This window comes from Thermobia domestica, chromosome 11 (genome assembly GCF_964235325.1).
Source record: "Thermobia domestica chromosome 11, izTheDome1.hap1.1, whole genome shotgun sequence".
NCBI lineage: Eukaryota > Metazoa > Arthropoda > Insecta > Zygentoma > Lepismatidae > Thermobia > Thermobia domestica.
In genome coordinates this window covers 120952290-120975768 of record NC_137464.1, presented here as the reverse complement: position 1 = coordinate 120975768, position 23479 = coordinate 120952290, and the positions used below count along the sequence as shown (strand labels likewise).

The following is a 23479-nucleotide window of genomic DNA, read 5'->3' as shown; positions in this document are numbered from 1 at the left end:
CTCATTCTATTACAGTTTTGTTCTATGTAGAGAAACGTTCTGAAACCGGAAATGGTTTATTTCTATCAGAGTGTAAAAAATCATGATTTTCTTTAAAAAAAAAACATTTTTGTTGATTTTTTTATTTCAAGCGATTTTTTTTTTCGATTTCACTCAAAAACTCGTATAATTCAAGCTGCGAACTAAGAAAACAAGCATTACGTATTTGTACTAAATGTTTATTATGGCATTTCAGTGAAAATATTGGGTTTCAATTAATCTACAATTGTTAACCTATTTCAATCCCAAACAATATTCTTTAAGCATTGAGGAAAAAGTATAGCAACATTTATCAACATGACACTTGTTTTTTCACCGAAGTTACTGGTATTTCGCAGAGGCGTATTTTAAAAAAAATCGTAAATAGCTTGCGGCACGAAATGCAAATAAAATACATAAATTTCGCCTACAGTTATAAAATCAAAAAACAATGTTTCGGACTGTGGATTTGACCCCCCTAAATACGCCCCTATTATCTGGAAACAAAGAGAAGTGCACACAAAAGAATTTTAGTCCTAAATGTCCATGGCGATTTTATCGTTTGAGTAGTTAACGATTTAAAAACCCTATGTTACGAAGAGAAGAAAGCAGGATTCTTCCATTACCTGTTCAAAATGGGATTTTTCCTAATCATCCTTTGCATGAAAATAGTTTTCATAAAGTACTGTACTTACATTTGAGTTTCATCGTATAATGATGATTAACAAATAACAGAACAAAAGCGGGATTTTACTTGTTTTCACTTTAAATTAATTGATTTCGGAATATTATTTAAATCAACAATTTTTATTTAAATAGTCAAGTGATTGAAACCTTGATGTAAATCGTGATTTAAATCAGATTGATTTAAATTAGTCCACCCTGATTTATATCGCTTCGGATTAAATAGAGAGTTAATGGAGATTATGAAACCTGTCCTTTCGAAGTTCAATTAATTCCACAAATCTGCTTCTCGGTGTATCTTGTTGTTTTTGCTCTATCATTTCTGACTTTAGTAGAGTGCTATGGGGGGATATGGTATGTTTTCTTAAGATTGCTCAATAAATTTTTAAAAAGAAACACTTATTATTATATATTACCAATTTGTTCTATAGTAATCAACGTTGAAACTTGAAACAGGTGATTTCTATTACTTTCAGTTTGAATAGTGAGTTAAGGAAGGAGCTGGAACCTAGCCTTTGACGCTGAATCGATTTGGAAAAAATATCGCATCTCGTGTTTCTTACCGTTTTTTTTTTTTTTCCTGATACCTGTCAATAGGATGGACGGAGATATCCGTTATATAAGACTTACGAGACTTCTGTATAGTATAGTTTGGAAGTCTATTAAATTACATCTACACTAGTAGCAATGCCCGGTCAATATATAAAAATAATATAATTAATATAAAACCGAAAGTTTGAATATTGTAGAAATTTTCCCTTTAGAATCAGAATTTTGGAAACCGCTGAAACATGTATCTTATTTCCAATTAAGAGTTTGTTTGCCGAATTTCATGCTTCCAACTTAAGGAAATTCTTACATTCAGACCTTTCTAGATAAATGATCAAAAAGTTTAATATTACGGGCATTTCCCGTTTTAGGATTAGTACTTTCAGGAACACTAAAAACGCAAATGGATGATAAACGACATCAACCAATTAACACCTATCTACTTCTAAATCACTTAACCCAAGCGTCGAAAACTTCATTTAAGACAAAAGAAGTTACAGGGTTCAGATAATGAGTAAAATGTAAGTTAAGACTCAAGGGCCCTCATTTAGACTACCTTTGATTTATTATTATTAGTATTATTTACTAATTAAGTTAACAGAGGCAACTGAAAGAGGCTATTTAATAGAAACAAGATATCTTTAAGGGGAATTTCAATAGTTAGTAAGTTCAATATTACGTTTTATCGCCTATGGCATAGAAATCATGGATTTGATTCTCTGTGAGAATCAATGTTGTTTGGATTCTACATCAAACAATAGGTCCATGTGAACACTATAACTGCTCAGTGGTTAAGGTGTGAGCTTTCTGCGCGTGTAGGTTCATGTTTGATTTATGGTAGAATATTTCTGTGTTTGCTGCGTACAGTGTGTTAAGTCCAAAAAGTGAAAAAGTGAGTTATCACTGTAGCCAGGTTGAAAATTCAAAGAGCTACATGTGGGTTTAAAAGGGTAAGTCACATTCCATCTCTAAGCCAAGTTATAGCCTAACATTGTCCCTCTGCCCCCGGTGTTGAGAAAAATAAGTCCTTAGTCTGCAGGGTAAAATGCGTTAAGTCCTTTATTGGTACTTATCTCTCTGTGCATGCACATCTTTGAACTCTAAGGGTAGAAACATACCGAAGAGATCTCGCGATCGAGGTCGAGGTTTAAGTCGCAGTCGCTACCTCCATACTGACACAAATACATGGATTCAAATGGGATGCCAAGGATGTACGTTTAGGGATGGGCACGAGCGAGTTCGAGCGAGTTTTCATTGAAACTCGACTAGACTCGAAATAGACATATTTGAGCTCGACTCGAGAACTCGGCTCGAAAAATTTCCTCCAACTCGACTCGAATTTGATTGGAGTTTCGAGTCGAGTCGAGCCAAAACAAGCTAAATCGAGCCAGCAAATGCTGTTTGTAGTTTCAAGTACTTTTTAAAGGATCCTACATTGACAATATAATTATTATCAACGATACTTACTTCTACTACTACAAATTATTATTATTATTATTATTATTATTATTATTATTATTATAACAACACAGAGTATAAACATGAAAGATAGGCGGTTTGTAGCTGAATACTAAAAACTAGTTGACTGCTGACCTAGGTACAGAGTTGGCGTGGGTCAATGAAAACTTGACGCACGCCCTACTGATCCACCACCCATCGTGACCCACGACCCACCATGAACCACTCTGACCCACGACCCACCACCCACCATGAACCACTCTCATCCACTGTGACCTACTCTGACTCACCAAAATCTATCGTCCTCAACTCTGACACATGATCCACGGCCTCTTCTCTATTGACCAAAGAGTTTACACTTGTAATAAAACAAAACTGTGAAATTGTCACTAATCGAAGTTTGAATTTCTACAGTCAATCGCTCAAGCACCATTCTGTTACAATAACGGTGGATCTGACCTTTACGATACAAAATCGTGTAAAGTGTTTGTCATTGAGAGAATTGAAGCACTTCGAGGTGGGGAGGGGGGAATTAGTGTGTGCTTAAAATATACTTGTACTAAGGAAGTATTCTTGCAAGTGTTAATTTCTCACCAAAAGAAACTTCTATTCGCAGGAAAATACCCCTGTACAATATGGAAAAGATTATAATTTCTCAGTTCACAGTATTTTTCTCACAAAAGACTAGAAAAATCAGTTTTCCATAGCCTATAAAGGTGCTCGGTTATCCTCTGTGAGAGCATCTCCATAAAGTATGCTCATAATTGAAATTTGTCGCTGTGTAATCACTAAAACACCACGTTAAATTTAAGTTACAAATATGCATAATTGCAATTATTATGAATATTTATTCAAAGTAATTTACCTTCTAGTTTATAAAAAACAAAGAGACTTATTAAAATTGGGTACAAAGTTGAATAACACAAATAAACCATTAGTAATACAAGTATACATTTTCCATAACTCGTCTACTCCAAATACATGGTACTTGAACCACCTTGGAATTTGAAAAATTTTAGTAGGACCCCGTCTGGGACCCTGCAGAGGACCCTGGGACAAATATTTTTACTTTCAATCATTCTACTTTCGAAATAATACTCACGTGTTTTCTCATTTTGACATCTGTCTTACCATTTCAGATTTATGAGGGTGACCATAGACTTTACAATTACGTTTTTGGTGACATTTTGACCGGCCGCCATTTTGCACATGGTAATTTTAGGGAGTCGAGACTTTATTCGTCTTCTTTCATTTCCCAACAGCTTTTCAATGATATACTGCTTGATCCCGTCATCATTTGCGATTTTTGAGTTGGACCCAGCCTGGGACCCTGCGGGTAGCCCTGGGACAACAATTTTTGCCTTTATACCTTGTACTTTTAAAATGATCAAATACGTGTTTTCCTGTTTGCGCATCTGTCTTACCGTTTGCGATTTCTAGGGATGGATACGGAATTTCTGGACACCCTGTATATTCATATAACTGGCACAATACATGCATTCGGAAAATTTTTATTACAGTTTCGTAATAGGCGTCATTAGCTCTTTCGATTGGTGTATAAACCATCTTCCACTTTGATATATTATCTCCCTCTCTTCCCTTGTAAGAGTGAAGGTGAGCATCGACGAAATGGTGGAGAAAGTGAGAGAACCTAGAGAAAACCCACAGACACATGGATTTCTCCACCACAAATTATTATTATTAATGTAATCAGAACTACGTACTTTTGTATTTCCTTATAAATATCTGAGAATAGAAGTGTGCTTGTTACTAATATTTTATAAGACGAAACACAAAAACTATGAATGAGTATATACTACGTAATACTTCAAAATGTTAAACTAAAGTATAAAAATCGCTTTTTTAAGCTCCTCGATCACTTTTAATCAATTTAAATGATAAATAGCTTATTAGTTAAGCTATTATTACGTTTTATAAAGCAATATTATTTCATTTAATTACATTTTTCACTAAAATTTTCATATAAAATATTTTCAGATAAAGAAATATAATTTTAGAAGAGAAACGTTATTAAGTAAATATAAGTGCGAAGTTTAAAGTTAGAAAGTAAAACCTTTTAAAAACGCATTCTTTTCCCTGTGTTGTGGAGACACTCTTTGTGATTTAGCGTGTTTCTCTTTTGAAAGTTAATAATTCAAACTACAATACCTTGCACGTGTTCTGTGGCATTGCTTGTTTAAACTTAAGGCAATCGTACCTTGGAAGTACTAAGCTTAGCTGGTTTCTGATGTAGACGATTATTTTGGCATAAAACAGATATTTCTTGCTGTTGATTATGTCACCATGAAACGTGTTATTTTTCTAGCTTAATATATTCTTTGTTTTCAATAAGTTACTGAAAAAAGTACTTTCTAGGGTAGTTTCGAAACGCCAAATAATATTTTTGTAGTTTCCCTTCAATTTAACACTGGAACATTTTACGACTGTGTGATACTGTATTATTGGTGATTCACGTAGAAGGACTGGAAGAGTAAATTGTGCAATTCGCGTTGATTTTTTGTTTATTTCGTATATGTGCAAATCCACGTTTAGGTATAATTATTGCGATAGTGCAGATATCGTGTAAGATAATTTGACAACTGAAAAATAATATTAAAGAATTCATTCAGTCTGAGACAGCTAAATAAATTAAGATAGCTGTTAAACATGAATGCAATTGTTGACTTTAACGTTGGTCTACCTGAGAAAAGAAAAGAACTGAGAAGCGAAAGTGCAAAGTTTACTATTTGTTTTTAACGGCATACCGTAGAATCTACTAAAATTGTAAACTAGAATGCTTTTAGAAGAAAAAGCCGTGTGGTACTATTAATTTAAAATGTGTAAGGATTAATTTACTATAATGAAACACCAGAGCATTATTGATGTAGTTTAAAAAACAGTAAGTTTCTGTTCCTGGTAAAAGATAGAATTGTTATGAAATTTATCATAAAATATTTTTCGGGTCTAATTTAAAAATAGAGCAACATTTAATTTAATTTAACTTCGCCCAATAGTACACCAAGACTAAAGGAGACCGTGATAATGAGATGTATGGTAGTCGTGTAATTAAGAAAACACACGCTAATGGCGTTTTTCTACCACAGGGTCCAGTTTCTGGGATCTGGAATTTCTAGAATTAAATATGAGACCTCACACTCCAAAATAGAAGTAACAAACAAATCTTGATATATATATCGTAATTTTAAAGATTCTTTCCGTTGTGTTCATATGTTTATTTTAAATACTAATTACAGTTATTTGCTGAGGGACTTTGCAGAAAATAAATTATACAAGCCTTTAGCTGGTTTGCTGAAAATAATATTGTTTAGCAGCCCAGATTTAAAAAAAAAGAAAGAAAAGAAAAGAAAAGGAAATAAGGAAGGATGATAACTCATCTTAAGCACGGCAAGATATGTTAACACATATTGTTGCTTTACCTTTGAATTTTGCCTTACCGTACTTTTTGCTTTGGTATACTACTATAAGATAACTTTGCTGAAGGTTGTGATACTGACATTGCACAATGTTTTCTGAGATATCCAGATCTTTCGAACAGAAAAACCTTTTTCCTTTCAACCTCTTATGCAAATAGACGGGTATTATGAATCACATGTTTCCAGAAAACAGAAAGATTTTCAAATATGCTTGGTATTGCCCTTCTGATTTCAATGGAGTTTTTATAACATATCCCTTAATTTTCCAAGGAAGATAACCAGACACAGATATGTTTAGAAACATTCGGGTCGGCGATAAGACAATTAACAACTCGCGTAAAGCATATTATTAATCACTTGTAATCTATTTATAGTTATGAAATTGCCCCTACTTCCATCTCCCTTTTTTTTAATCCTTCTAGATTAAAAATATATACAATGTATCTAATTTGCGACTTAGAATTACCTTAATTTCCTGTAATGGTAGCAATTTTTATCTACAACGAAATAACACATAGTTACGGTAATGTTATCGCTCAATTTCCACTTCTGTCTGTGGAAAAAATATAAGGAAAATGAACCAGAAATATAGGATATTCGTAATGATCTAGGATCAATTTTGTGGACTTTATCTCATGAAAGTAGTATCAGTTTTTGTAAATGCAAGTGTACAAATGACTCCGTTATTAATTCTAGTTTATATGCATGGTTGGTTGCGCTCCTTCAATTGGGTTCATATAACTAGAACTTAATCACAAGAGCATAATAAGCTAGAACTTGGGAAAACTAAGCGACTAATTGTCTTCCTTAATTAATAGATGAAGCGATTACAAGATAACGAAGATTCAAGATTAGAATTTTCTGAAAGTTGGATAATAATACCTTCACATTAAAGCTAATAATCCTTTTTGCACACTACTGGCCATCTCCTTAGAAAATTACATATCACGTAAACTATCGAAATAGATTTTAAATTATACGGTTGTTAAGCCACTGTCTTCTTCATATTGCACTAAGGATGAAAGTTTTCGGGAAGGTTATAAGCGTCTTTAAAAATACACTGCATAAATGTATAAACTGAGAGTCTACACGGCCAATGACAGTTGATAAACACTATTTAAAATAGGAATATAAAAAGCTATGTACAATTTTAATGTTTGGAAATCGCTTTCATTAACAAAGGAAGCCAAAATGAATCCTTTGTTAAACGACTCGAACAAAACGCCAAATTCTCAATCTTCAGCAACGATATTTTTAGAACCTATCCAAAGCATCAATACTTTTAGAAAAAGTGTTATGATGTTCACTAACGACGATAATTTTCTATATGCTAAACACTTACAATGGAACCCTTGTAATTCTGGCATCTCGAATAGGGAACGTTTAAAAAGACACATGTTTTGTCCTTTATTTCGATTAATAATGGTGCAGGCATGTTTACTTTCCATCCCTTTCCATCACCACACCAAAGATACTCATGGATACACCAAGGACCTACAATTTAACCGTGTCATACCACTGCTATGCATTAAATGTTGTTCCACTAGAAATCGAAATTAAACTATATGCTCGAAAAGCATGCGTGCTAGACACTAGATAGCAGGGAGAGCTAGTACCAGTATGTTCTTGCTTATTATGTTCTACATGAATAGAAATTCCATTATTTACATTTCCCGTTACTGTTATTTCTATATAGACACATCTAGAGTGAGCAAAATAGCACTATTTAAATTATTTTAAGCTGGTGGGATGACATAATATACACTACTTGTTGATAAAGATGCACACTAAAAATAAAGATAGCAGCGCCAAAGTTGACAGGTAGAGACCTGGTAATACAGGTAGTAACCTATTAATCTTAGCGCTGTGTGCGATGCGTGACAACATGGCTACAGCGGAGTAATTCAGTGGCATTTATTGGGTCCACCTTGGGCAGTCAGAATGGCTGCAACACGTTGAGAGGTCGAGAAGGTATGCCCTTGTATGTCTTTCTGGGGCAACCCGTGAGTCTCCGACACGACCTAAAACTCTTTGATACGAGCTTTCGAAGCTCACAAGTGTGAGAGGCGCTCTGGAACCACCTACTGAACATGTTTAATCTGTAGGAGATAGGTAGAATATGTCAACCAAGTAAGCAGAATAACATTGTGTTCATCCCGAACTGTAGGACAATACATGGTACACGAGAAATTGCATTTTCTTGCTGCACAGGAATCTTTTCCTAGGCAGGTATGTACTAAAGTGAACACAATTGGATTCAACCCCGAGTTAGTTCCTCGTTGATTAGCCAAATGTCCGTTAATGCGTAAGAGGCACAAATGGGCACGGAATCCAGTGGTACCTCATGCCATAACACCCGGTGTCAAACAGATGTGAGAACACAAAAGATAGGCTTCCCCCAGCTTAGTGCCACGGTAGCGTCACATACGGATGCGGCCATCGTGATTCTCGAGAGAGTGAAGTGAAATTGGTCTGAAAAGAGGATGTCCTGCCATTTGTCTCTTCATGCATGACGCCCAGGACATCATTGTAGTCTCCCGTATATGCTAAACAGATAGCTAAGCCATATCATTAGGCAACGAGTAAATATACAATCGTTCTGCCAGACGCCAAGGACACTGTAAACTGGGCACTGTACTCTAGCCTCCATTGCTTGTGCTACTGTGTATGATGTGGCTGTCCGACCCATCTAATCCATACGCACAATCCGTGTGTCCTCATGGCTTGTGTTATGGCACGGTCGTTGATATCAGGCCTATCGCTGTGTAGTTCTTTTCTGGAACCACCGAGTCTATACACGTCACATTGTGGTCGCATTTCTTTAAATACGGACACTAATATCGTGAAAGAATAAACATACGATACGTCACTAGTCGTCTGCGATCAAAAGCTTAAACCTGCTGGATGGACATCCGCATTTGACAACGAGGCATCTTTTGTCCGTATGAACACGCTCATGTGACAACAATCTTCCAGTAAACTGTGGATTTTTGGCCGACATCCAGCTGTTGTCACTAGATACCATTCACGGCGTCTTTGCAGCTTCGCGGCGCTGCCGTGCTAAGTAATTGCTTATTCTTCCATGGCCTACGTATTCTGCCAATGTAGACTTTCTACGATGTCTCCTTCTAAGTGTTCCATTTTAATGGCGAGCAGTTTACGTATGTCATTCCGTATTATGTATGCGTATGATAATATATCTGCCATAGATTTTGAAATATAGATTTTCCCTTTATATCAGCATAATACAAAGCGAAAAAGTTTTCAATTATTATTGTAGTCGCATGTTATAGCTTTAACTGAGCTATTATTAAATAAATAAGTAAAATCTAGAAACTCTATGCTACAGTTTTTATCTTGTATTCAAATGAATAGTGGATTACTGTTTTAGTGCCAATTTGTGTTCTCGTATGTTCACTTCTTTTAAACCAGATAAATTTACTTGTATTCAGATGAAAAAATCTCTAGTACTCTCTAGAGCAGTCGTTCTTTCAGAAAAAATGTTCCGGGAGGCACTACTGGTACTATTCTATTTATTATTATATTATAGACGTATTATTCTGGTCTCCTGCGGGGGGCACTCTCAGAGCTCCATGGGGCAGTGCCCAGCTAAAACATGTCTGGAAGAAACACTGCTCTAGAGCACTCACAGTAGGAAGTTTGGAAGTAATAGGATGATCATAATATGTTCGACTGAACGATGAACACATTTGAAAACCTTCATATTGAAACTGTATTTTATATGTACCTATATAGTATCTTTTCCTGTTTCCATTGCAGAGAGATAGAAAATACGAAGATCCGTCGTGTTCCGTCCTATGCTGCAAAAGTTAGGGCTCATTCAGTGTAAGTATTCTTTTTCTTGAACTCAGCGTCACTTAGCATTTATTTTGTTTATTATTATTTATAGATACAGAGATGCAAACTAGTGGGAACAAAGTTTTAGTGTAATAATAGTCACTAATTATGATACGGTATAAGCAACACTATGTCTACCTCAAATTGAAGCTTGTTTTGCCATATCCTCAGGCTGAGTAGGCTGAAGCTCGGAGCGACATATTTGGCTTCCTCTCTCCCGCTTTATAAAGTACATCTCAGAATTAATCAATTTATTGTTGCAGAAATTTTTCATGTGAGCTTTTCTGTATTATGCTTTTCCCCGTTTCTAGTGATCCTACCGTATAAACTTTTATTTGGAGGGCGTGGTGAGCGATATTGGAAGTATAGTTCATGGAGCCAGAGTGTGTTACTCCAGCCCTGCATATTATAGAGCTTTACTCAAAGATAGTATGTTGTAAGCTACAAGGCTGCTTTATAAACTGCCTTTCACATTTGAAAATAAATGAAATGAAATCTTTGAAAAATGAAATGAAATCTTTGAGTTTTACGTCCCACGGTTATGCCGGTTAGGCTAAAGGAGACGGTAATTATGATTGATGAATGAAATGGTGGAATGAAGAAAGTGGGAGAAAACGGGAGAACCCCGAGAAAACCCACGCACACGGTGTTTGTCCACCACAAAGTTCACTTGGCGGGGGCTGGGATCGAACCCGGGACCCCAAGCACCAGAGTTGAACGCTCTACCACTGAGCCACCGCGGCCCTGAAATGAAATCTTTGAGTTTTACGTCCCACGGATATGCCTTTTACTCTAAAGGAAACGATTATGAGATTCTGATTATGACAAATGAATGACATGGTGGAATGAAGAAAGTAGGAGGAAACAGGAGAACCCCGAGAAAACCCACGAGCACGGTGTTTGTCCACCACAAAGTTCACACGGCGCGAGCTGGGATCGAACCAGGAACCCCAAGCACCGGAGGTGAACGCTCTCCCACTGAGCCACAGCGCCACCCATCCTTTCATATTTGATTCAATAGATGATTTGTTGTCTACCGCCATGTTAATTTTGAAATAATAAAAGTGTAGTTTTATGAAATCTGAAAATGTTCAAATATGTATATATTTTCTTTCAGAAATGTTCTAAAGCAGTTAGGTTAACATATTTAAGAAGCGTCGATAATGTATGAAAGGATCGTAATATACGAGGCGCATGTAAAAAAGACATGTTTTTTACGCGGGATTGGCAACACTGATGAACTTGTTTGATATGCACTTCGTATCTTATTTTTGACATGTCATCTGGCAGGTAGACTTTACATAGTATATTTAAATTTGTTCTGTTCTAAGACTTGCCTCTAATTAAATAATTGTTTTAACATGGAATTAGGGTGACAGTCCTGAGAAATGAAAGGTTGTTAGGTTGGGGGTTCACATAGTACATAAATGATGTTTGGTGGGTAAGGTAATCTCAAAATCCTAGTGGCTTCCAAAACCTTCATAGCGGAGTCTGCGATTTTGTACATCACTTTATCTTTTTAACAGGAAGGTCGGCGTCTGACACGTTTTATATGCAATTCTTTTATCTCAGTCCGCAATATCGTTGACCGCTTTGCATTATCTTGAACCAATTACTTATTATAGCCAGATTTTACTCAGTTGTCCCCCCCCCCCCACAACGTATGCTCGAATTGATTACTCTGTGCAGCAATGGTATCTACAATACGTCTCTTCCACTCTTCATGCACAGCTAGCAATGTCTTTGAATGCATTGTAGCAGAGGCGTCTTTCATTCTCTGTGCCAAATACTATAAATTTCGGATTTTTACTGAGCCCAGCATGCCCTTAATGTGGCTCTACAGGACCCTTACGTAGTCGCTCCAGTAGTCCTCGACGCCTTATTCACTTCCCACAATACCAAGGACTCCCACATACCACTTTCGTTACGTAGAAGATATCCTCCCTGATGAAACAACTTCGAGTATACTGTAAGCCATCCTTCGACAATATTGACGAAAGATGTCCCTAATCCAAAGCCACAGATTTTATAGGCGCTTTGTGTTCCGCAGGTGAGAAATAGGCCAATGAATTCTTGCCAAAAACACCACACTAGACCATAATCTTTTGCCGCTAATCATCCCTGATGTTTCAACCCAATCTGAATTAGTCCAGGAAGAAATAAATATCAAAGTGAGATCTGGATTGGTTGTTACCTTCTCTGTCAACTGCATTTGACGGTTTGGGTCATTCTTTCCCAGATGTTGGTGCATACAGATTATGTATGGATTCTGTTTGTTACTGGAAAGCATCTCCCTCTAAGGACGTTTGACGATAAACATCATGTGATATGTTGGTGGGGGGTTAAGAATACAAATACAGAATCAGTCTCTCTCTCATATATAGACATTTTCAGACGACCTGTGCTTGGTTTATCGCCCACAGATCCCATCTTCCGGTATCTACTGATGAATTTGGTCACACCATTTTGATAAAAGGACTTCGTATCCGGATGTAGCACAAACTTTACAGCTACACACGCGGGCTGCAAATTCCACATATCAGTATTATTTCCACACAATCGTTAAAAACATTCTTCAGTGAGTGACTCCTGTAAAGATAAAACAGACCATAATTAGTGAACCAGTATCAATAGAACGGAACAGTCACCTCTACTGTTCCGATATTGACACCTGGAAAAATGGAACAGTCATAGTGATTTATTGGTGACAGAACAAAATGGTCATTAGTGTTGCACTCCAACGATAAAAAACTGCGTATAAAACATGTGTCGTACGACGGTCTTCCTATTGAAATAAAAAATGATATTGAAGCGGCAGCGCCATGTTAATCACTTGTGTTTGGAGATTGCCCCAACTCTCAAACATCATATAAAATTATGTTCCGTGTGAACCACAACTTAACAGCCTTTCCTGTAATTGGATTATCATCTGACTTTTGGCCCACCCAAGATATTGTACTATATTTTCTGTAGGAGTTCTTGCTCCGATAAGTGACACAAAAATTAATTGGAGCATTCAGAATACAAGGTATTCAAGTTCAATTATCAATTAGGAAAAGAAACATACAGTTTGTACACTCCGTTTAAATACATGAAAAAGTGAACATTGTATTTAAATTATAATAGTTATTTACAATATATAGGTATGAATCTTTTTAAGCACTGACAGTAGCATCATGTAGAGATACCAAATGTGAAATATGTCCAAAATGATCAAAAATGGACTTGAATCTTTTGTACACTGAGCAGCCCAATTAAAATTGTTAAAATCCGATTACTTCTTCCTGGAAATTTTCAACTAAAATGAATTATTCTGTATTGAATCGTATGCGTATTGTAGTGTAGTAGTACACCATAAAGTGCACTGGCGAGCAGATTGAAATCTTTGTTAAATAATACTGCTTTTGTTCCATTGCAACAGACAAATTTCATAATTTACAGGCAAAAAATCGGTTACAGTTCACAAATAACTATTTATTTATTTATTTTTTTTATTCATGTAAATATATTTTAAAATGTGTGTTAGAAACTGTATTTGCAGGTTACGCATCTGAAACATATTTTCCTATGATTTCAGATTGTTTCCATTACAGCTAGGTTAATATACGTAATAACATTTTATGTAATAAAATTATCAACTTAATAAATATTTTCACTTCACCAATTCCATAGATCCTGTAAATTTCTGATGATTCATTTTTTTAAGCCCAGAAAGACATTTAAACATGGAAAACTACTTATTACACACACACAATTCTATCTCTTTATTCCTTATTAACTAATTACTTAACGATACTACCTAGGTATATCTGAGTGGTTTGTTTTCAAGTTCAATCGCTCTTTCCAAAGCATCCATAACCTCTCAGATGGACTTGGATGTATTAATGGACTTAAATTTGAAAATACTGTATTTTTCGCTGTAGCTTTTTCCTGTATTTCTATGATGCTTTTATTTGTTTTTTGTATTCTATCATACGCAAAAATTAAAAGTGATTAACGATATGATTGATTGGTTCAGCATTATTTGTCATGTAGAAAATTTCTATTCAAGTGTGCTATATGCAGCTATTGATGGTTATCTGCAAAAATATCTTAGATATACGCATCATTTGCGGTCATGTGGAACGATTATAATCAATTGCAAGAAATAATGGTTTTCGTTTATGTGGGTGCGTGATGCTGGGGTATTTCTGGGGAAAAGCGATGCATGTGAAGCGACTAGATCAGCAAACTCGTCAAAATTAAGGATTCTGAACAGCAAGAAAGAAACATAATATTTTCTGAAACAGATTATTAGTGAGATTTATTTTTACCAAGAAACAAAAACCAATATCTCCCACGAGGTAGGCATATTTCACAATTTGTTTAAAAATAAATAAGGCTTAACAGTTATACATTTAAATATTAGAAATGTAAACAAAATGTTTTATAAATTTCTCATAATAATGTAAAACATAACAGTGTATGTCAATATAATCATTTTGACGGAAATTTGGAAATTTGAGTCTACTTGTAATATTGATTTAGCTGGTTATCTCTGTTACTTTACGCAAAGGTTTTTAACTCTAGCAGATGGTGTAATATTTATAAAGGAACAGGTATACGTAGATAAGGTTACAGAGCTTGAATTTGCTCACGCAAGTGGAATGAACTTGTGCATATCCAATGACTGTGAAAATCGTAGGATAGTAGCTATCTACCGGTCTCCTAGTGATGATGAAGACGTATTTCTAAAGTTTTTACGTAATGAGTTTAAAAAAAATCGTATTTTTTTTACTAATCGGAGATATTAATTTGGTATACCAAAAAAAATTCTATGAAAATATAGATACGTACTCAAATATGCATTATACTAATGATTGTATCTCATCTATTAATAATTCTATTAGGGTTACAGATTAGACTAAATGTTGCATTGATTACATTTAAGAAAAAACATAAAATGCTACAAAAATGTATATCAGCTACACTCAAATATCAATCACCTTTCCAGTATAAATATACCAATAACTCCATCAGAAGAAGATAAAATTGTATTGCCCAAGTAGCATCGAATACTCAGTTTTAAATAAATAGTTAGAAAAAATTGCAGCAATCAAGTCAGAGAAACGACAGGTACACTGCATTTTCCGAGTGGTTACGGAAAACAAGACTTGGAGAAAGGGTTATTAAACAGTTTTTAAATTAGAAGGAATCAGTTTCAATTGAGACATAATTTATTATAACAAATAATTTAAAGAAAAACATATAAATATAATAACAACTAACAAACCGATTCCTGGGTGAAATTGCCTCGCAATCACGGTTTAATGTCGGAAGGCGAAAATTAGCTATTCTTCCACAACTCATTTAATTTATAATAATTTGATTTAAATTTGAAGTTTTCATTTAGTCTCAAAATCGAAAGTAGAAATCAATTACCAAACAAATATTAATAAGTACATGCACAGATGATCTAATAGGAGTCGGGGCCATTCCTAAGTGGGTGACCAATACTCACCTTGTCGTCTGATCGAAAATAGCAAATAAAAAAAGGGTTATAAATTTAGAATCAGGGAATATTAACCACACACTCACAATGCTCCCGTTTCCTTATACAAACCACAATACACTATACACTTTTAACTTCTCATCTTCCCGACACAATTTCGAAACAATTTCACTCTCAAAATTATAACATGTTGACTGTTCTTATTACCTTGCGAAACTACAAGGTTCGATAGGTCAATTTACCAAAAGTAAGTTTATAGATGGCAGCACATTAACTATTCGTAGCAATGTTCAATGTTTCCAACTCTAATAATCACAATCTCGTTTGACTTTTTTTTATGCTTCATATTAAGTTCCTCCCCTTTGGGAATTATTTCTTCTTTACAATGGTTAGCGAAATGAAAAAGAAAAAAAAACTATAATTCACTGTTGAAGTCAAATCACTGCATGCAGAAATAAGGATAGTTCGACTCACCAAGAGTAATCCAACAACTTCCAGATATTACACGATTACCAATGTCCGGACGTTCTATCTTAAGTCCCAGAAGTAGATGTTCACAACAAGATGAGATCTTCCTCCTTATCCACCATAGATTGACTGGAAGCACCCATGAGATGACAAGAGTGAAAACATATCTCGCCTTCGGGTTGACAAAATCGCCTTTCCTCGACCAAGCAGTAGATTCAAGGTAATCAGATGTCTCAGACGCAAACACAAACATAGTGGATCCACATAATTCTGTACCTGCAGAATTGTAAAAATACACAACAGTACATTTCTTATAGAAACACTACATAAACTACACACAAATATATATATATATATATAATTTACATTATCTTGGAAATGAACAATTCCTTTTTTTCTTAGTTTAGTCATTATTATTAATATGTGCAACACTGTTTACATTTCTTGGTGGCAAGTACTTCTTTATAAATTGAACATGACGTTTTAACTTTACATCAGGATTACTAATTAACTCAACCCATACAGTATTGGGTGTTACATAATTCAAAATTTTGAAGGGACCGGAATATTTAGTATCAAACTTGGCATAATATTTCTTATCCAAGGATGATTTTAATATTTTCTTTACAAGCACTAATTCTCCTACAGGCAAATTACTAGGTACATGCTTTTTATTATAAGCTTGTTGTCTCCTTTTCCAAGCTTTCTCGATGTTATCAACTATAATATCATTAATCTCTTCTTTATTTTGTGATTTCTCTATTATACCCAAATCTAAAATCCAGTTAACATCTAATGGATTGAACATTTTACGCCCAAGATACAACTCACTTGAACTTTTCTGAGTTTCACAATTTTCAGTTATATTCAAAGTATATTGGATTTGATAAAGATAGTTAGCCCATTTCGTATGATTCTTATTAATATAAGATCTGAGTATCCCTTTAATCGTTTTATTCATACGCTCTGTTCTGTTTAAGGACATTGAATAAGGTGAAGTACAGATGTTCTTAATACCTAAACTAAACAAATATTGTTTAAAGTACTCACTACAGAGGTATGACGCATTATCATGTAGGATCGAAAATGGATACCCGTAAGTTAGAAAGATCTTAGTTAATTTAGAACAGATTAATTTAGAATTCAAAGATCTTAAAGGTTCTATTATAACGAATCGACTATAACTATCTGTCAAAACCATAATGTATTTAAATCCATTACTAGTAGGCAAAGCTCCCATACAATCTAAGTGTAGGACATTATTTGGGTATCGAGGCTCCTTAGAATAATAGGTACCATACGGCTTCCGATTAAGTTCTTGGCTCTCTTGACAAATTTTACATCGTCTCACGAAATCACTAATTTCAGCATACATTTTATCCCATGTAAACTTAGATGCTACCTTAGAGATAGTTTTCTGGATCCCACCATGACATCCCCCCACTAATTCTTCGTGCCAATACTTTATAACAGAATAGCGCAAAGAATGGGGAATTACTGCACGTAAACCACCATATTTCCTACCATTGGTTCTTTTTAATAGAACACCTTCTTTCAATATGTAAGGATCCTTATTTTCCTTTCTCTCTAAAGCTAAAATTATCTCTTTCAACTGAGGATCTTCTCTTTGATGTTCAGCCAGTGGTTTATTAAAGATGGAGTGACTCCAGAAATTTACAAAAGAAAGATGGACCTTCTGTTCATTAATAGTATTAATCTCTTCTATATCTCTGTTGGGTGGAGTAAAGTCTACATAATTATACATACGACTGATGTAATCTGCGAGATGGTTTTTGAAAGAGCGCAGGTGAATTATATCGAAAGAGTACTTACTTATTTTCTCTATTAAAGAACCATACTTCTTTTGCCTTTTATGATTTCTTAATATCCAAGATAAACTAGCATTGTCAGTATAAATAGTGAATTTCTTTTGCAAGTAAATATCAAACTTATCTAAAGCATAGACTGAACTCTTCATTTCAAGATCGAAAATACTTTTAGACCAATCACTAGATGGAATCATCTTCGAAAAGAAATATACAGGACGAAGACGTCCTTCATCATCATATTGACTTAAGATCGCGCTATAGGCCCTACTACTACTATCTATGTGGATTACAAAAGGACTAGAGAAGTCCGGGACTTTCAATACAATATGATTTATAATGGCCTCTTTTATTTGATCTAATATCTCATCTTCTTCTTTTCCCCAATGAAATGGTATTTTATTTGATTTTAAGGCATGTAAAGGACCCATCAGTTCACCATAATCTTTCACAAATTTTAAATAATATGACAAGGAACCAATCATCTTACTCAACGCTCTACGATTCTTAGGACGAGGTAGATTTTTAATTACCTGAACTCGGTCATCATCGATCATCATATATCCACCTGAAAATATATAACCTAAAAATTTTATTTTATATTTACATAATTTAGTTTTTCTTTTAGAAATAGTAATACCCCATTTTCGTAATCTCTGTAGAACTAGCTCTAATATTTCTTTATGCTTTTCAATAGTATCAGTGTGAATAATAATATCGTCACAAAATATATCTAAATAATCTCCTAAGAGATCCCTAAAGATTTTATTCATGATACTAGAAAGAATAAATGGTGAATTTATGAAACCCATCGGCATTTTCAAATATCTTAACAACCTAGTTGGAGTAGCAAAAGTAGTATATTGCCTAGAGTATTCGTCTAACAGCAATTGGTGGAAGGCCCCCTTGGCGTCGAGGACGCTGTAAATCTTATGTTTACCTATATTGGCAATAGTAGCTTCAGCATTAGGAGCTGGAAATCCAGTTACAAGCACTTTTGAATTAATATTAAAATAATTTACCACTAGCCGCTTGGTTCCATCGCGATTATTCACGAGAAAACACGGAGAAATATAGGCAGAACTGGAAACTTCCTCAATTACCTTTTTCTTAATTAATTCATCCAAGTATTCATCTAATTCACGCAACTTATGACGTGGCATGGGATATGGTTGAGCTATACTCGGACTTAAGTCATTCATTTTAATTTCATAAACAAAATCTTTAACAGTTCCTAGTTCTTCATTTATAACGTCCTTATATTTGTCTAACACGTTCTCAACATATGGAATTAAATCGTCAGAAAAAATATTTTCATGAAGATTTACTGTACCTGTATTTTCTTCCTCCGGATAAATATCATGGATGGTAGGATTGGAAATTGGTACTCCAGCTGGAATGTCTTGATAGTGTTCACCTCCCCTAGCATCATGATTCTGTAGTACAGTGGAAGATCGCTGGCTGGTCCCTGGTTTCGGTTGCCGAACTTTGGACTCCTCCCGACAAAAATTCCGCTTGGCTCTTCTGCGTTGAGTATGGAAACACTGCTGGGCTGTCTGGCCGCTGTTCCTGGAATCAGCTGATCGAAGTTGACAAGTGGTTGACGGCTGAATCGTTCGCTGACTAGGTCTGGGTTTCCCCGCTCCCCCTGCGTCAAGGTCGTACGGCGACACAGAGTTCTCAGGACCAGACCTAAAACGAGAAATTTGTGGGCACAGATCACTGGATTCACAACCATTTTGTTTCCATTCAGTTAATTTTACGGTCAAATTAAGTTCCGTAAAGTTCAACTCACGATTTCGAATGTTTATATTAACGTTATATTTTTGTAGGAAATCAAGTCCCACTAGCAGTTTTAAAGATGGATGTTGAACCACCGAAAACCAGTTTACAAACTTAACACCATTTATAAAGTATATTAGTTCCACTTGTTTCGAGATTTTAATAGGTTCAGAATTCATGACTGAGAGGGTAAAGTTCACTACTCTAGTTTTTGGACGGCACCTACGTTCAATCCTGGCCAACACTTGTTCTTCAACTAAGGACAGACTACTTCCAGAGTCAATAATACAGGGGTACAATTCTGGACAAATCGAAACAGGCATTTGTAATAAGGAGGGAGGTTGTTCCTCACTAACATAATATGTTTTTTCTCCACGAATATTTCTTTTATTATAAGGACACATTTTCCAAAAATGGTTATTAAGACCACATAAATTACATTTACTGAAATTATTCCTCTGCCTATTTTTCTCGTTAACATAACCAAGGGGCTTTACATTCTGATTTTGTTTTTGTGTAATAAATTTATAATCCAACCGGTAACGCCGATTCATTTCGTAACTTTCTGCAAATGCAATTAATTCCTTCTCAGTATGGGGAACTTGAGTAATTATCATTAAATCTCTTATTTCAGGTGGTACAAGGTTAGCAATAGTTTTGGTTAATTCATCCTCTGACATTTTCAGGTCAAAAATGAATAATACGCTTAATTTTTCCTTAATAAAATCTACCAGAGATTCCTCTACTTGCATTATTCTATACAACGTGATTTTCAAGAATTCCATTTTAACTAGCGGAGTAACAAATCTTTCTAAAAATGCTGTTATAATTCTTTCCCAGTCAGTGGTGATATTTAATAACCTTTGCATTTCCTCGAATGCTGGGCCTGTACATTTACTCAGAGAGGCGACTAACAAAGCTTCTACACAATTTTCGAGTTGGGCTTGTAACAAGTCAAATTTTAATAGAAATTTACATACTTCAAAGCCATTACTTCCATCTATTTCAGGTAACTGACTAACCTGCTTTTCTATAGCTTTATACATGTTATCACCCAAAAGCTTATTAAAATTACATCTTATAGCTGGTCTAACAGCTGGCTTTAACACGCGATGTGGAGGAAGAACAACACCTGCGAAATCAAGCGAGGAATCGTCATCGTTTACTCGCCCGTGTCCGCAAGCATTCGCTCTTTCCCCTTCGCCAAGGTCAACTAGGAGAGAATTCCCCTGGCCATTCTCACCCGTTGAAAAACACTCAAGAAGGTTATGTGCCATGTTTTTTTTTCCAGGTTTAAATCCTAAAGCTATAATTTCTAATATTACGCCTAAATACCTTCACTCTATTTTCACTTATTATTACACTTTCAATTAATGACTGGTCTTTCATTCGTAATTTTCGTACTCAGGTTCAATTCCAAAATAATATACATCCCTTTCTTTCTAACCAAAGTCTTAATATTTCCGGTAGTTTCGCAAGGTAACTAAATTACTATGCAGCAATCAAGTCAAAGAAACGACAGGTACACTGCATTTTCCGAGTGGTTACGGAAAACAAGACTTGGAGAAAGGGTTATTAAACAGTTTTTAAATTAGAAGGAATCAGTTTCAATTGAGACATAATTTATTATAACAAATAATTTAAAGAAAAACATATAAATATAATAACAACTAACAAACCGATTCCTGGGTGAAATTGCCTCGCAATCACGGTTTAATGTCGGAAGGCGAAAATTAGCTATTCTTCCACAACTCATTTAATTTATAATAATTTGATTTAAATTTGAAGTTTTCATTTAGTCTCAAAATTGAAAGTAGAAATCAATTACCAAACAAATATTAATAAGTACATGCACAGATGATCTAATAGGAGTCGGGGCCATTCCTAAGTGGGTGACCAATACTCACCTTGTCGTCTGATCGAAAATAGCAAATAAAAAAAAGGGTTATAAATTTAGAATCAGGGAATATTAACCACACACTCACAATGCTCCCGTTTCCTTATACAAACCACAATACACTATACACTTTTAACTTCTCATCTTCCCGACACAATTTCGAAACAATTTCACTCTCAAAATTATAACATGTTAACTGTTCTTATTACCTTGCGAAACTACAAGGTTCGATAGGTCAATTTACCAAAAGTAAGTTTACAGATGGCAGCACATTAACTATTCGTAGCAATGTTCAATGTTTCCAACTCTACTAATCACAATCTCGTTTGACTTTTTTTTATGCTTCAAAATGTAAATGTTTAACTGTATTTCAATGTACTTTTGTAAACACAGCAACTAACTAATTAACTAACTCTATGGCCTATGGAACCCGGAGGTTTAATGCCGCGTTCACGAAAGCTCTAAACTGACTTCTGTTTTTAGCCAACTGGATCGAGTCTTTACTTTGTATTCGTATTTCTCCCAGACCTATCGTAATATTGTCCTCCTCTCTGCGCCAGGAATTAAAAATTGTATTCATAATATTGAATCCCGTATACAAAAAAAAAAAAAAAAAAAAAAAGTGTAAATGTTGACATTGAAAGCATAAGTAGTAAATTTCAAAAGCTAAAACTGTGGATAGCAATTGAGTTAGTAACTTCAATACGAGGAAGAGCTAGACTTAGTCGATTACTTATAGTTAACAAACACAATATAAAATTAAAGAACTTTTATAAAAAGTATGGAAGTAAGGTAACACAATTGATAAGAGAAGTCAAAATTTAATATTGTAGAAAGAATGTTTCTGAATGTAAAATTAATCCACGTAAATTATGGAAATAATTTCTGATATCATTGATAATAATGATAAGAAGGAAATAGATAGAAATTAATTAAATATAGAAAAAAGGTTGGTAAAATTTCACCGAAACCAAATGTTATTAGTAATACTTTGAATGAACACTTTTCAAGTTTGAGTTAAAAATTAAATGCACAAAACACTAGGAAACAAATCTAGGTTTTAAAACTAAAATAAAGGTAAACGATTCAATTTTTTCTACTGCCATCAATGAACAAGAAAATGAGAAAATCATTAACCAATTAAATCAAAAATAGCACCTGCAATAGATGAAATAACTGTAATTGTACTAAATTGAAGTAAACATCATATCCTTAAATTAGTGCAGTACATATTTAATCTAAATATAAAAACGAGAACATTCTCGGATAAATTTAAAATATCTTATAAAACCTATATACAAAGAAGGATCAAAAACTGTCGTGAATAAATATAAGCAAATTTCATTGGTCAGTAATTGTGCCAAACAATTGGAGAAACGTATTACAAATATTATCTTTGCTGTTATGAAACAAACGAATGATTCTTCAAAGAATCAGAATGGTTTCCTGAGTGTAAATCTACAGCAGATGCTATATATATAAAATAACAGAATTTATTAATAAATACACGGATAATAACTAACAGGTAATTACAGTATTTTTAGACCTAGATAAAGCATTTTCAGACAAAATTCTACTTATACAAGCTTGAGAAATGTGGAATAGCATTATCGTGGTTTTCTAGCTGTTTAAGTAACATAAAATAGAATGTCCAAATTAGAAATTTTCTAAGTGAATGTAGAAGTATACAGAATGGGCTACCACAAGAAGCAGTTCTAGATCCAGAAGAATATACACTGCGGGAAAATAAAATTGCAACACCCTGTAAAACATGAGGAAGATTAATATGCTTCCAGTATTGGGTTCTTTGATGATAATGAAGTAGATGATTAACTATGTAACAGTTTCGGCCAACAGATGGCAGCGCCACAGAGGGGCATTTACGCCACCTGTGCCGAGTCTGTGTTGTGAATAAGCAGAGACCGAAGATCAGCAGGTGCATGAAAGTGACTCATACAGTAAACACAAGCAAGACGACGTGCCACGACAGCGCAATCGTGCCCCATACAGTCAA

At 34.7% G+C, this 23479-nt stretch overlaps 1 protein-coding gene across 1 annotated transcript in view; it reads left to right on the top strand.

Moving 5' to 3' along the window:
- Window positions 1-23479, top strand: part of LOC145665254 (lutropin-choriogonadotropic hormone receptor-like) — a 642745-nt gene that overhangs the window by 310641 nt on the left and 308625 nt on the right. Inside the window, exon 7 of the mRNA XM_081732546.1 lies at window positions 9924-9989. Within this exon, the coding sequence (XP_081588672.1) occupies window positions 9924-9989 (66 nt within the window). The remainder of the gene's footprint in view (window positions 1-9923; window positions 9990-23479) is intronic.